Here is a 12095-nt window from a genome sequence, read left to right on the forward strand (position 1 = left end):
CCCCCGCTCCCCTTTTTTTTTTTTTTTTTTTTTTTAAGACAGGGTCTTGCTATCTTGCAATCTTGCCTCAGCATCCTGCGTAGCTGGGACCACAGGAGTGCACCAACTGTGCCTTGCTTTTAGAGGGCCAGAAATCAAATCCAGGCCATCAACCAGCATGCACTACTGTGGCTGGGTCCCAATGGCTCTTTTCTGAAGGTTGCATTTAAATAGGTTATTTGGTATTTTGAACAGGATCCTATAGTAACACTGTAAATGATGATTAGCTTTTCCTGCAAGGCCTCAAAAACCTGTTGAACCCCAGTGTTTCACAAATACTATACAATTCCAAAATGACAACAGCAGAAAACATTCCTATCATGAACTCACTATTACAGCTACAGTATAAAATGCAAAGACTTTTATGGACTTTTATGTGAATCTAGCTCCCATTTTTAGTGTCCTTGGGAAAATGTCTTCCAAGTCTTGCTTAGGCTACTGCCCCAACAGTCCCTCAGCAGCCTGTTTGTGGACAGTGAGGTTGTCACTACCCAAGGGAATACTTCTGTCTAGGCAAAGCCTGGGTTGCAGGAGAGACTCCCAGCACAGCTACATCACAATTACAGAGCTGCTGACCAGAAAGACATAGCAACTGAGAGGTACCTCCTTCTTCCCATAGCTTGGTGGGGAACCCCTCATATAAAAGAACCGCTGTGTGTAAAGTTCTGTCTCCCTTCTCCCCCAACCTCTGTCTCAATCCCAAATGCAGCTTTATTCCCAGGCTCTGGGCCAGCAGCAATTTACAAACCTGTTCCCAACATTTCTTGTGTATTGCCCTTGCAAAGGAACTGGCAACGAGTAAGTACCCCAAAGGCAGAGTTCCTCTACAGGGACCCATAGACCTGTCTCTAAGGGAAAGGTGACTGTAGCAGGGGAATGGGAAACTTAGCTGATTTTTTCTAATTGTCATCACCTTTTATTAAGGTCATTAGTCAAAGATCCCCAAAACTAAGGCCACTAGAATGACATAATAACCTTCCTATCAATTCTGGCTTCTTCTGTCTTAGCTGCAAGGAGAATCACCAAACCTTGGGCTCTCTTCAAGAAAGGAAAGAAACCGGGACCAGCAGTTAGTGTAATGGCTATGTCACTGGACTCCCATGTAGTCGACCGTGGTTCGAGTCCTGGACCCGGTGGCTTAAACTCACGCAGGGTGCGTGTGCATGCATGCCCAATATCCCGAGAGGAGAATGGAGGAGAAGGGATTGTGGCATGGCCATCCCCCTCGGGCGGTGATTTCTTCCTTTCTCTCTCTGGCTCTCTCTGTCTTTCTGGTGAGCACACGCACCCTATAGCAAAAAATCCTCTCCAAAAAAAGAAAAGAAAAAAAGAAATAAAGAAAGAAAGGAAAGCAACCCAGCAACTAGAAAGTAGTACCCTTTCAGGTAGAAGCTGAAATCAAAGATCAGCTTCTTGACTGGAGTAATTTCTTTGTCTAATTCTCCTGTTCCGGGGCTTTCTACCAGGACCTGACTATAACCCTTATCCCAAACTTTAAGGGCTGACTTCTGTAGTCTAGGAGACACTCTCTCACACTATTATGTGCTATTATGTGATTTACCCTAACATGTCTCACAGGACATTATAAAGTTCATACCAGTTGCTTTAAAAGATAATTGCCCCTTTATTGTTATCTTTTGTTCCTGGACTCTGAGGCCTTTTGACAAAGAATAGAAGTGGCCATCAAGCATAGGAAATGCATACAAGGGTATGTCCTTATGTCAAAGGCCTGTTCCCTAGGATGCAGAGCCTGGTGTTTCAAGCCATGTCGGGTAGCATGCATTGGACCAGGTGTAGAGCAGCAGAGACCAACTCTAAGAGGCCTAATACATGTCAAAGGCTTAGAGGGAAGGAAGGAAATAAGGGAAGTGTAGTGTCATGCAAAGCAAAGGAAGTGTTTCAAGGAGGAGGAAGTGGGGATATCTGGTTGAATGCTGTCTCGAAGACAGGTAAGGTAACAGAAGTAAATGTGTAAGTTCTTAGAGGCACAGACAGGAGCAATATTTTCATATAGTGGGGACAAAATCCAACTAGAGTAAGCTGAGTGAATAATAAAAGAATTTGTGGTTTATAAGTGTCTGCGAAGTGCTTTGCATATATTAACCCAGTGTAATTCTCACAGCAGTCTTCTGATGAAGGTTCTAATATCCTCCTGTTACAGATGAGGAACCCAGGCGCAGAGAGGATACATAACTTGCCTAAGGTCACACAGCTGTAAAGTGGCAGAGCTGGGACTGGACAGACCTAGACAGCCTGGCTCCAGTCTGTGCTCAGAACTACCACATCACACGCCCTTCACTGTGCCAGGAAGCCGGCATGATCACTCCAGACAATACTTGCAACAGGCTTCTGAGAAGGAAAAAAAAAAAAAAAAATCTTCAAGAAAGGAAAGAAACCGGGACCAGCAGTTAGTGTAATGGCTATGTCACTGGACTCCCATGTAGTCGACCGTGGTTCGAGTCCTGGACCCGGTGGCTTAAACTCACGCAGGGTGCGTGTGCATGCATGCCCAATATCCCGAGAGGAGAATGGAGGAGAAGGGATTGTGGCATGGCCATCCCCCTCGGGCGGTGATTTCTTCCTTTCTCTCTCTGGCTCTCTCTGTCTTTCTGGTGAGCACACGCACCCTATAGCAAAAAATCCTCTCCAAAAAAAGAAAAGAAAAAAAGAAATAAAGAAAGAAAGGAAAGCAACCCAGCAACTAGAAAGTAGTACCCTTTCAGGTAGAAGCTGAAATCAAAGATCAGCTTCTTGACTGGAGTAATTTCTTTGTCTAATTCTCCTGTTCCGGGGCTTTCTACCAGGACCTGACTATAACCCTTATCCCAAACTTTAAGGGCTGACTTCTGTAGTCTAGGAGACACTCTCTCACACTATTATGTGCTATTATGTGATTTACCCTAACATGTCTCACAGGACATTATAAAGTTCATACCAGTTGCTTTAAAAGATAATTGCCCCTTTATTGTTATCTTTTGTTCCTGGACTCTGAGGCCTTTTGACAAAGAATAGAAGTGGCCATCAAGCATAGGAAATGCATACAAGGGTATGTCCTTATGTCAAAGGCCTGTTCCCTAGGATGCAGAGCCTGGTGTTTCAAGCCATGTCGGGTAGCATGCATTGGACCAGGTGTAGAGCAGCAGAGACCAACTCTAAGAGGCCTAATACATGTCAAAGGCTTAGAGGGAAGGAAGGAAATAAGGGAAGTGTAGTGTCATGCAAAGCAAAGGAAGTGTTTCAAGGAGGAGGAAGTGGGGATATCTGGTTGAATGCTGTCTCGAAGACAGGTAAGGTAACAGAAGTAAATGTGTAAGTTCTTAGAGGCACAGACAGGAGCAATATTTTCATATAGTGGGGACAAAATCCAACTAGAGTAAGCTGAGTGAATAATAAAAGAATTTGTGGTTTATAAGTGTCTGCGAAGTGCTTTGCATATATTAACCCAGTGTAATTCTCACAGCAGTCTTCTGATGAAGGTTCTAATATCCTCCTGTTACAGATGAGGAACCCAGGCGCAGAGAGGATACATAACTTGCCTAAGGTCACACAGCTGTAAAGTGGCAGAGCTGGGACTGGACAGACCTAGACAGCCTGGCTCCAGTCTGTGCTCAGAACTACCACATCACACGCCCTTCACTGTGCCAGGAAGCCGGCATGATCACTCCAGACAATACTTGCAACAGGCTTCTGAGAAGGAAAAAAAAAAAAAAAAAAGAGAGAGATGGGTGGGTAGCCAGAGAGGTTATGAGACAGAGAAGGTTTTTCCTTTAAGAGGAAATGCCAACACGTGGCTTGCATGTCGACAGCGATAAAAGAGGAGCAGAGGAGAGATTGATGGTGTCATCTCATGAAGTGAGAAGACGAGATGGGCCCAGGGCACAGAAGGGTTGACCTTTGATAGGAGCTGGGCAAATCTGGTACCAGGAGGAGAGGCAGAGAAAGAGGGCATGGATGAGTGTAGCAGGTAGTTTTGGGAACGAAAGATGAAGGAGCACCTGTCTGCTGGCTTCTGTTTCCTCAGTGAAAGATGAAGCAAGGCAATCATCTGAGACTGGGGTGGGGAGAGAGGATGGGGGTTGTAAGAAGATTGAAGAGAGGAGTTGCGAAATGGCCTTTCTAGGGACAGGGGTGCCAAGAAAACACAACGAGGAGGCAAGATAGGAAGGTAAAAGAGACAGTGCAGTGCCCCTACATTTTATGGATGCTTTGTCACTCAAATCTTTCATGGTTTTTATTCTATGAAATTTCTTGTTCTAAATCTTTAGGAAAAGCGGGGGTGGGGTGTGTGTGTGACATAGACGGCAGCATCTGCCCTTTCCCCGTTACTGCTGTGCTGGGAGTAGCAGGAATACACTTGGAAGTGATGTGAGAGTGAACTTGTAGTATTCCAGGCAGATGGTTTGTGACTGTGAAAAGCTAATATAGAGAGAAATATAATCTGGGTATCTCACCTGTAGAAACTTCATGTCTTTCCTTTTATTTTCATCAAGACCCATCTGTTGCTCTTTAGAACATTTCTCAAGAATGTGAAATGATAAATGATTCTAGGTGAAATTTATATCTATCTGAATGAAATTTTTGCGCTTTCCCTGAGGAGTCAGGAAGTCCAGAGAGATTGCTAACCTACGTGTCAAGTTCAGGAAGGCTGGACAACTTGTTAAACCACAGATTACTGGGCCCCACCCCAGAGCTTCCAATTTAGCAGGTCTGGAGTAGGGCCTGAGACTTTGCATTTCCTTTTTTTTTTTTTTCTTTTCCTTTTTTGTTTTTTTCCTTAATTGCCAGGGCACTTGCATTTGCCAGATGAGGAGAACACTGCCTCCTCCCCAAGTGAGGCATAGCCACACCTCAATTCCTTCTCTTCCATTTCGGCATCCTGTTGAGATTTGGTGCCTGCATGTACACTGGAGTGTTTACAAGCCTCAAGGATCAGGATTCGAACAGCAGACAGTCATGTGGGACCAGACTTCCTTAACCTCTAAGCCACAGACTCATCCCCTCTTTTCCCATTTTAAACTTATTTATTTGCTTCTTCAGAAAAAGAAAAGGCAGGGGTGGGTAAAGAGAGAGAGAAAATTCCTAACAGAGTCCTGAGTCCTGATTTGGGACCAGCAGATAGCATGGTGGTCAAGGTGCTGGACTCCTACACAACTGACTCCAGTTTGAATCTCGGACCTGGCAGCTTGCTTTCTTACTTTCCCTGTCTCTCTCTGATCAAATTAAAAAATAGATAATAATAACAAATGCAATTAAATAAATAAATAATTTTTAAAAACAAACAGAAAAACAGAGTCCTGATTCTATAATTCACCCCCAGCCCTAGCTAGTCCAGATCATGGACATGCATGGGCCAACATGCTCAGAGAGATCTGCAGATGAAAACCCAGAATCTTCCCATGTGGGTCACCCTTGCACAGCATAGTGTCTTACTCCCTATGCCACCATCTGGCCCCTAAACCTGAGACTTTGCATTTCTAGCAGTCCCAGGTGCAGCTGGTACTCCTAGTCACACCTCACCTTGAATACTGAGGTGAGAGTTGGGATAAGCGAGGGCCTTAGAGTTCATCTAGTTCTCCACCTCAGGTGGGTAAGGATTGTCCTGTGTCTCATAGAACAAGGACTAGAAAGAAGCTCCCTTGAGTCCACTGAAATCTCAGAAGATTCCAGATGTAAAGGTTCCTTAAACCCAACTGCTATTGTTGGTCTTGATGTTCCTTTTTGTCCTTCCACATCATTTTATTATCCTGTAAAAAGTCTTGAGAGGGAATCATTTAATAAGCCTAATTAACAAATAAAATTCTAACTATATTCAAGATGCTGCTCTGAACTCTTTATAGGTATTAATCATGCAGTCTTCACAACAACCCTACAAGCTAGTTACTATTATTAACACCCCATCTACGGATAAGGAAATGAAGACAGAGAAGTTAAGTAACATACTTGAGGTCATCCAGCTAGGAAGTGGAGAGCTGGATTATGTACACAGATTGGATTAACACCAGGATCCACATTATTTCTACTTTTTTATTTGTCAAAGGTAAACATGAATGAAGCTTTGTTCTCTCAGATTTGAGGATTCCTGATGCTTAGGTAAAATGTGGTCTACTGGAGTCCAACACAGATGTTAGCTAGGGTTACTGGGCAATACAGGATCAATGAAGACACTCTACCATTCTTTAACTACGTGATCCCTGGGCAAGCTGCAAACTTTATTTTGATTATCCCATGGATAAACTGAGAGAGTATACTGACTTTCCAAAATTTGAAGCTCCGAAAGTAGATAATTCAGTCACTTCTTACTCCTGTACTCATTCATGCAAAGCAGCTGACTGGAACAATGCAGACCAACAATCTATGGGCTCCAGACTGTCCTGGGGACAACTCCCTTCTTGGCCAGCTAAGCAGTCACTGGTCACTAAGGGGGGTTAGTTTTTTGCCAGTGATGAACCGAGTTCTGTTTTAAGTAGCAGGAGATGAGGCAGAGCTGATTAGAAAGAGAAGTTTCTCATAAAAATCAGTATGGAAAATGAGGGGCCAGCAGTTAGCATAATGGCTATGTTGCTGGACTCCCACATAGTCGACCGTGGTTCGCGTCCTGGACCCGGGGGCTTAAACTCACACCGGGCGCGTGTGCGTGCGTGCCCAAGATCCCGAGAGGAGAATGGAGGAGAAGGGATTGCGGCGTGGCCATCCCCCTTGGGGGGTGATTTCTCGCTTTCTGTCTCTCTGTCTCTGTCTGGCTGGCGAGCGCATGTGCCCTATAGCAAAAACCTCTTAAAAAAAAAAGAAAATGAGGTATAACTTGTCGGTTTTGCCATTGTCTGGATAGGAGACACAGGCAAGTTATCTTGCCTCAATATGTGCATCTATGAAATGGAAATAATTAAGAGTGTGAGGTGGTTTAGCTAATTAAGCATCGCTGAGTGCTTGGTCTTAGTTCCATCGCTCTAACTGCCCTGAAGGTTGTTGCTCTTGCTGTCAGCTGTGCTACATCAGGAAGATCTAGATACTGAGCTTGTACACACAAGGACCTTCCAGACTCACCTCACCTACCCTGAAGCTCCATACCACTACCTTTTGATTCTTGGACCTGGCAAACCAGACATTTAATACAGTCTAACCCTAGCATCCTCAGATGTAGAGGATTATGTCCCAGGCTCATGGACCACAAAAGGTGAGGTGGGCTTAATTTTTTTTTTCTTTCCAAAACAAGAATCTGGAAAACAGTATGAATATTCTCTAGAGTTCTGTTAGAGTTAACTGTTTTTTTTTTTGTTTTTTTTTTTTTTTTTTTTTTAGAGAGTTTTTTGCGATAGGGCATGTATGCTCGCCAGAGACACAGAAAGCAAGAAATCACCCCCGGGGTGGGGAGTGGCCACATCACAATCCCTTCTCCTCCCTTATCCTCTTGGGATCTTGGGCATGCACACATGCCTGGTGTAAGTTTGAAGCTGCTGGGTCTGGAACTCGAACTGAGGTCGACTATATGAGAGTCCAGCAACATAACCATTACACCATCTGCTGGTCCTGAGTTAACTGTTTCTAAGTGGTAAACAATACAAAGTAGACCCCCACCAGAACTTTTATTTTAGGGGCAGGAGAGCCCATGGAGTTATAGAATTGAAATTAACAGATTTTTTGTAGAGTCAGCCATGTACCAGGCACTGTAGAGGGAGTTGTGTATAATGCCTATAGCTAACATTTACGGAACTCTTAAGGTGTGCTGGGCATGTAATTATTACATATCATTCACACAACCCTAGAAGTTTATTATCGGCCCCATTTTATAGACAGGGAAATTGAGGCTTATAGAGGGTAAGCCTTTAAAATGGCACAAGGATTTGAACCTAGGCAGCCTGAGTCCAGGGCCTGATACATAACTGTCGCAGTACATTGCCTTCCCACACAGCAATGACCAAGACAAAGTTCAGACTCTCAAGGAGCTAACCCTATTGAGGGAAACAGGTGGGCACTAGGAATTGACATTCATTAAAAATGGTTGACTATAAACAAAAGGGCAATTAATGGCCACTAGGAAGACTTCAAACAAGTGGGATTGGAATTGAACCTCAAAAGAAATAAATAGAACTGCAGTGAGAGTAGTGATGAGGAAAGACCATCATACTCAGAAGCTGGTGTACCCTTGACAGGAGCAAAAAAAGTATGTGGTTAGTTAACTAATTCTCCTCTTTTCCCTCTTCCCCAGTGCACTCTGACATTCATGCTTCTCTAACCAGCCCTCTTCCTACTCCTCCCACCATTCACTCCCAGCTCTTTTGTCAACTCCCTTTCCTATTCCTACTTCCTAAGTCAACTTAAAAATTGGTGTTCTTTTTTTTTCTTAAAGAAGTATTTTATTTAATTTTATTGTCATTATTTTATTTTATTGAAGTTGACCAGAGAGAGACAGAAAGAGAGAGAAGGAAAGTGAGAAAGCAAGCAGCCGGATCTAGGACTCAAACCACAGTCAGCCATGAGGGAGTCCAGTGCCTTAACCACCACACCACCTGCTGGCCCCAAAGCTGGTATTCTTTAGCTTTCCATCCATAGCCCCCTAATCCTCTCTCTCCATGTGCTGTCCTTAGAAGACACACCATATGACCGTTTTCTCCTGTAAAAGATTAATGCTCCAGCCCTGACCTCTCCTAGTTTCAGCCTCATGCCTTCTGCTGCCCCCTGAGATTCTCTTCCTAAGTTTTCAGGGGACTCTCAGATTCAACACATGACTAAGTTAAGTAACTCTCCCCTCTTTTTTTTTTTTTAATCCCCCAATTCATTCTAGAAGCGTAATAGTCATTCTAGGCTTCATCTTTTGCCTCAACCACTCTAATGTATACCACCCTACTCGCCCCTCTAGTCATTTACCGGATTTCACAATGCTACATCTTGAATCTATTTCCCTCTTCTGGACATACACTATCATTTTCTATGTCAGGTCTTTATCATTCCTTATACTTCAACTGCAACTGTTTCCCAGTTGTTTTTGCCTCCAAGCTTACTGCCCATGTAAGATGAGTGTCATCAAAATTCCCTGCTTTACAGCCTTCAAGGGATCCTCATCACCCACAACAAATTCCTGGCTCCGAGTCTGCTATATAGGGTCCACCATGACCTGGTATGGCCTCTCAGCCTCGTCTCCGGGCACTCCCTCTTTCAAACATCAAGTTGTGATGATAATACAGAGCTTGCAGCTTTCCAATACACCATGCTGGTTCATGAACTTTATCTTATTTTATTCTGTTCCCTCTACCTACTGTGCCCTTTCCACTCATCTTCACTTGAATCACAGCAACTCACTTTCAAGACTCAGTCCAGCTATCATCCAGCTCAGGAAACCTCCCCCAAAGCCATGGCTGAGCAAGTGCTCCCATTGCATCCTGTGCTTATTGTCACATGACTTAGAAATGACACAAGGGAACTGTCTCTTTGGGAGTCTTTCTCTCATCAGGCTATAGCCTTCTCAGCATCTTAGCCGCCTTTGCCCAGTGCCTAGTATGACACCTAGCACAGAGCAGGTGCCCAGTTTATATTGTCACCCCCTCAGAACAGTAGGCACTCAACAAATGTTCCATGAGTACATGCTGCTGCCATTGACAGCCACTATGGGGAGAGAGATTTCTGATCACACAGCTCCTGGAGGTGCTAAGGAGGCCAGGCCCAGGAAAACTGCCCATCAGTGTTCCGTTCCTGAGCAGCATGCTTTTTGAGAGTGAGATTAGAAGGTATTCAGCTCTCATAATTATTTAAGAGAATAATCAACTGGGTATGCAGAGGACAACAGGCCCTCTCGTGAGCTCTCCTGTATCCCCACAGTCAGGATCACTGCAATGAGAGGTATCCGTATGAATTAAGGAAATCATGTCAGAGAGAGGTTTTTCAGGGCCAAGAGTGCACACCAGGTTCCCCCAGGTGGGCTCCACCTGCATCCCTGAGACAATCTTTTCAGATCCTGCTTCTTACTAAATTTGCTCATTGGCGTATTTCCTGGTGGCCCCTTTGCACAAAGGATCTGCCACTCTTGTGGTTTGTCACTGCTTTTGTAACTGCAGAGCATGAATAGCTAACAAGGCATGCTGGGGTCAACAAGGGGAGCCTGTAGATTCCAATGGGTCTCTAAAGGGTGGGGGATCGGAATTCTGAGCACCCACCTCCTGCTAATCCTCTAGCAGAACCAGTCGGGCTGGTTGTAATGTATTATTAGAAAGCCCACACACTCCTCTGTCTTTGGAACAACAGAGCCACTTGTTGCATGAGGAGGTTTCCCATCCATGGGACCTAAACTGGAGGAATGAGGTGGGGGGAACTGGGACAGGCAGCGGGAGAGCATGAAGTGTCAGAATTAGGTACAGTGGGTTTGAAGTTGTCCCTTACACACAGCCCTGTGGCCTAGAGCAAATGACTTAACTTCTCCAAGGTGATAATGAACCTTCACAGGCAGTGGTGGGGATTCAGGGAGATGTTACTGTAAGGCACCTAGTGCAGGGCAGGGGAAAGGTGCTCCTACAACGCCACCTCCTCTGACATAGGTGCTTCTCAAGGCACAAAAGTCTAGATGGAAGCCTTCCTCCCACCACCTGCCTTTTCTCCCTGTCCTTGCCAGACACAAGAAGGGGAATGAGGTACAGGCAGTCCCAGCTACCATTTAGAGCCCCTGATCCTCGCTACAGGGCTGATGATTTCAGCTGAGCGTGAGTGAGAGAGCTGATGTTTTGCTTCAAGAAAAAAGAATTTTCTAGGCTACCCCTGGAATGTAATGTTGTTTCCTCAACCTCGTCACAAACTGTCGCCGTTAGTCTAAGGTGTCTTCCTGTTGCTTCTTCCCTTCAGGCCTCCCTTCTTTTCTTAAGAATTAGAATGGGGAGACTGGTCCTTCAAACAATCCCTAGAACTAACACATAACAGTCTTCCTAGACATGGTCGTGAGTTGTGGTAGATGGAATCACTAACCATTTCAAGAAAGCCCTTCATTTCCACTGCTTTCTTCTCAGGAAGGTGAATGATGTCTCAAGGGAAAAAGAGGCTACTAGAACATAGCTAAATGAGAGAGGCAAAAAGTAGGGGAGGGGACCTGCTTTTTCCTTCATCTCTGGGGAGTTAGACAGCAGCAGAATTAGCAGCAAAGGTCTCCTTTCTCAGGAGCACCCAGGAAAACTAGAAACCCCATCCCTGAGCTATTGGTGTGAACTGCTCAGCAGTACCAAGAAATCACACCACAGAGAGGACCCATGGCATGTTCACCTCCTTCATCCTGGGGGCCTATGAGGGTACTCCTGCAGCCCACCCACCATCGGTCATTGATTCCTTTCCATTCAACCCAACAGCCCCTGGTTGCCCTGCTTCATACCCCCATAGTTCTCAGGACTTGACATCTCAGTAGAGCTGGCAGCCTGGCACACACTCTCCTCAGTTCAGAGCTGCCCCAGCAGGTCCCATCTCTCATGGCAGGCACCCACCAAAAACCTCCCTAACCCTGCACAAATGCCCAAGGGGCTAGGGTGTGACATAAAATTGAATCCAGTAAGGCTCTTCTCTAGTCAAGTTCCCATGGTCTAGAGCTGGATCAGATAAAGGTACAGCCCTGCTGTCCTCGGCACCTCCAAAGACCTCACCCCTGTCACCCTCACCTGTAAGGATAGAGAGAAGATACACTACCTCCAGAAGATGACCTGCCCCAGGGAGGCCATGGCGAGGAGAAGGGTTCCTTCCCACGGTGTGGCCTTGTGCTGAGGTAAAGGGGAGCAGCCACAGCCCTCCTGGGAGCGGTGACTCACAGCCGGCTCTTGTGTGCTGCCTTAAATAGTGCGCTCTGGCCGGGAGTGGTGCAAGCAGCTGTGGACGGCCCAGGTATGAGGAAACAACTCTGCTGTGCAGAATTCCCTGCAGGCACGGGTGGCTGCCTCCCCCTGGCCAGGCAATGATGCCAAGGGCTTAGAGCTGCCTTTCCAAGCACTGACCTCTTCAGAGGATGGGAAGGAAAAGCTCCCTAGGCCCTTGCTTCAGGTTTTGTATGCAGCACCTGTCTTCCTCCTGACTGGAAAGGAGCTCTTGGAATGGCA

General features: G+C 45.5%; 1 protein-coding gene across 1 annotated transcript in view; it reads right to left on the reverse strand.

The window, feature by feature from the left end:
- VTCN1 (V-set domain containing T cell activation inhibitor 1) overlaps positions 1-11868 on the reverse strand; it is a 75648-nt gene extending 63780 nt beyond the window's left edge. The window contains exon 1 of the mRNA XM_006161394.2: positions 11692-11868. Coding sequence (XP_006161456.1) covers positions 11692-11723 — 32 coding nt within the window. The 5' untranslated portion in view covers positions 11724-11868. The remainder of the gene's footprint in view (positions 1-11691) is intronic.
- Positions 11869-12095: the final 227 nt, after the last annotated feature.

The sequence above is a fragment of the Tupaia chinensis genome, unplaced genomic scaffold (genome assembly GCF_000334495.1).
Source record: "Tupaia chinensis unplaced genomic scaffold, TupChi_1.0 Scaffold138517_1, whole genome shotgun sequence".
NCBI classification, from domain to species: domain Eukaryota; kingdom Metazoa; phylum Chordata; class Mammalia; order Scandentia; family Tupaiidae; genus Tupaia; species Tupaia belangeri.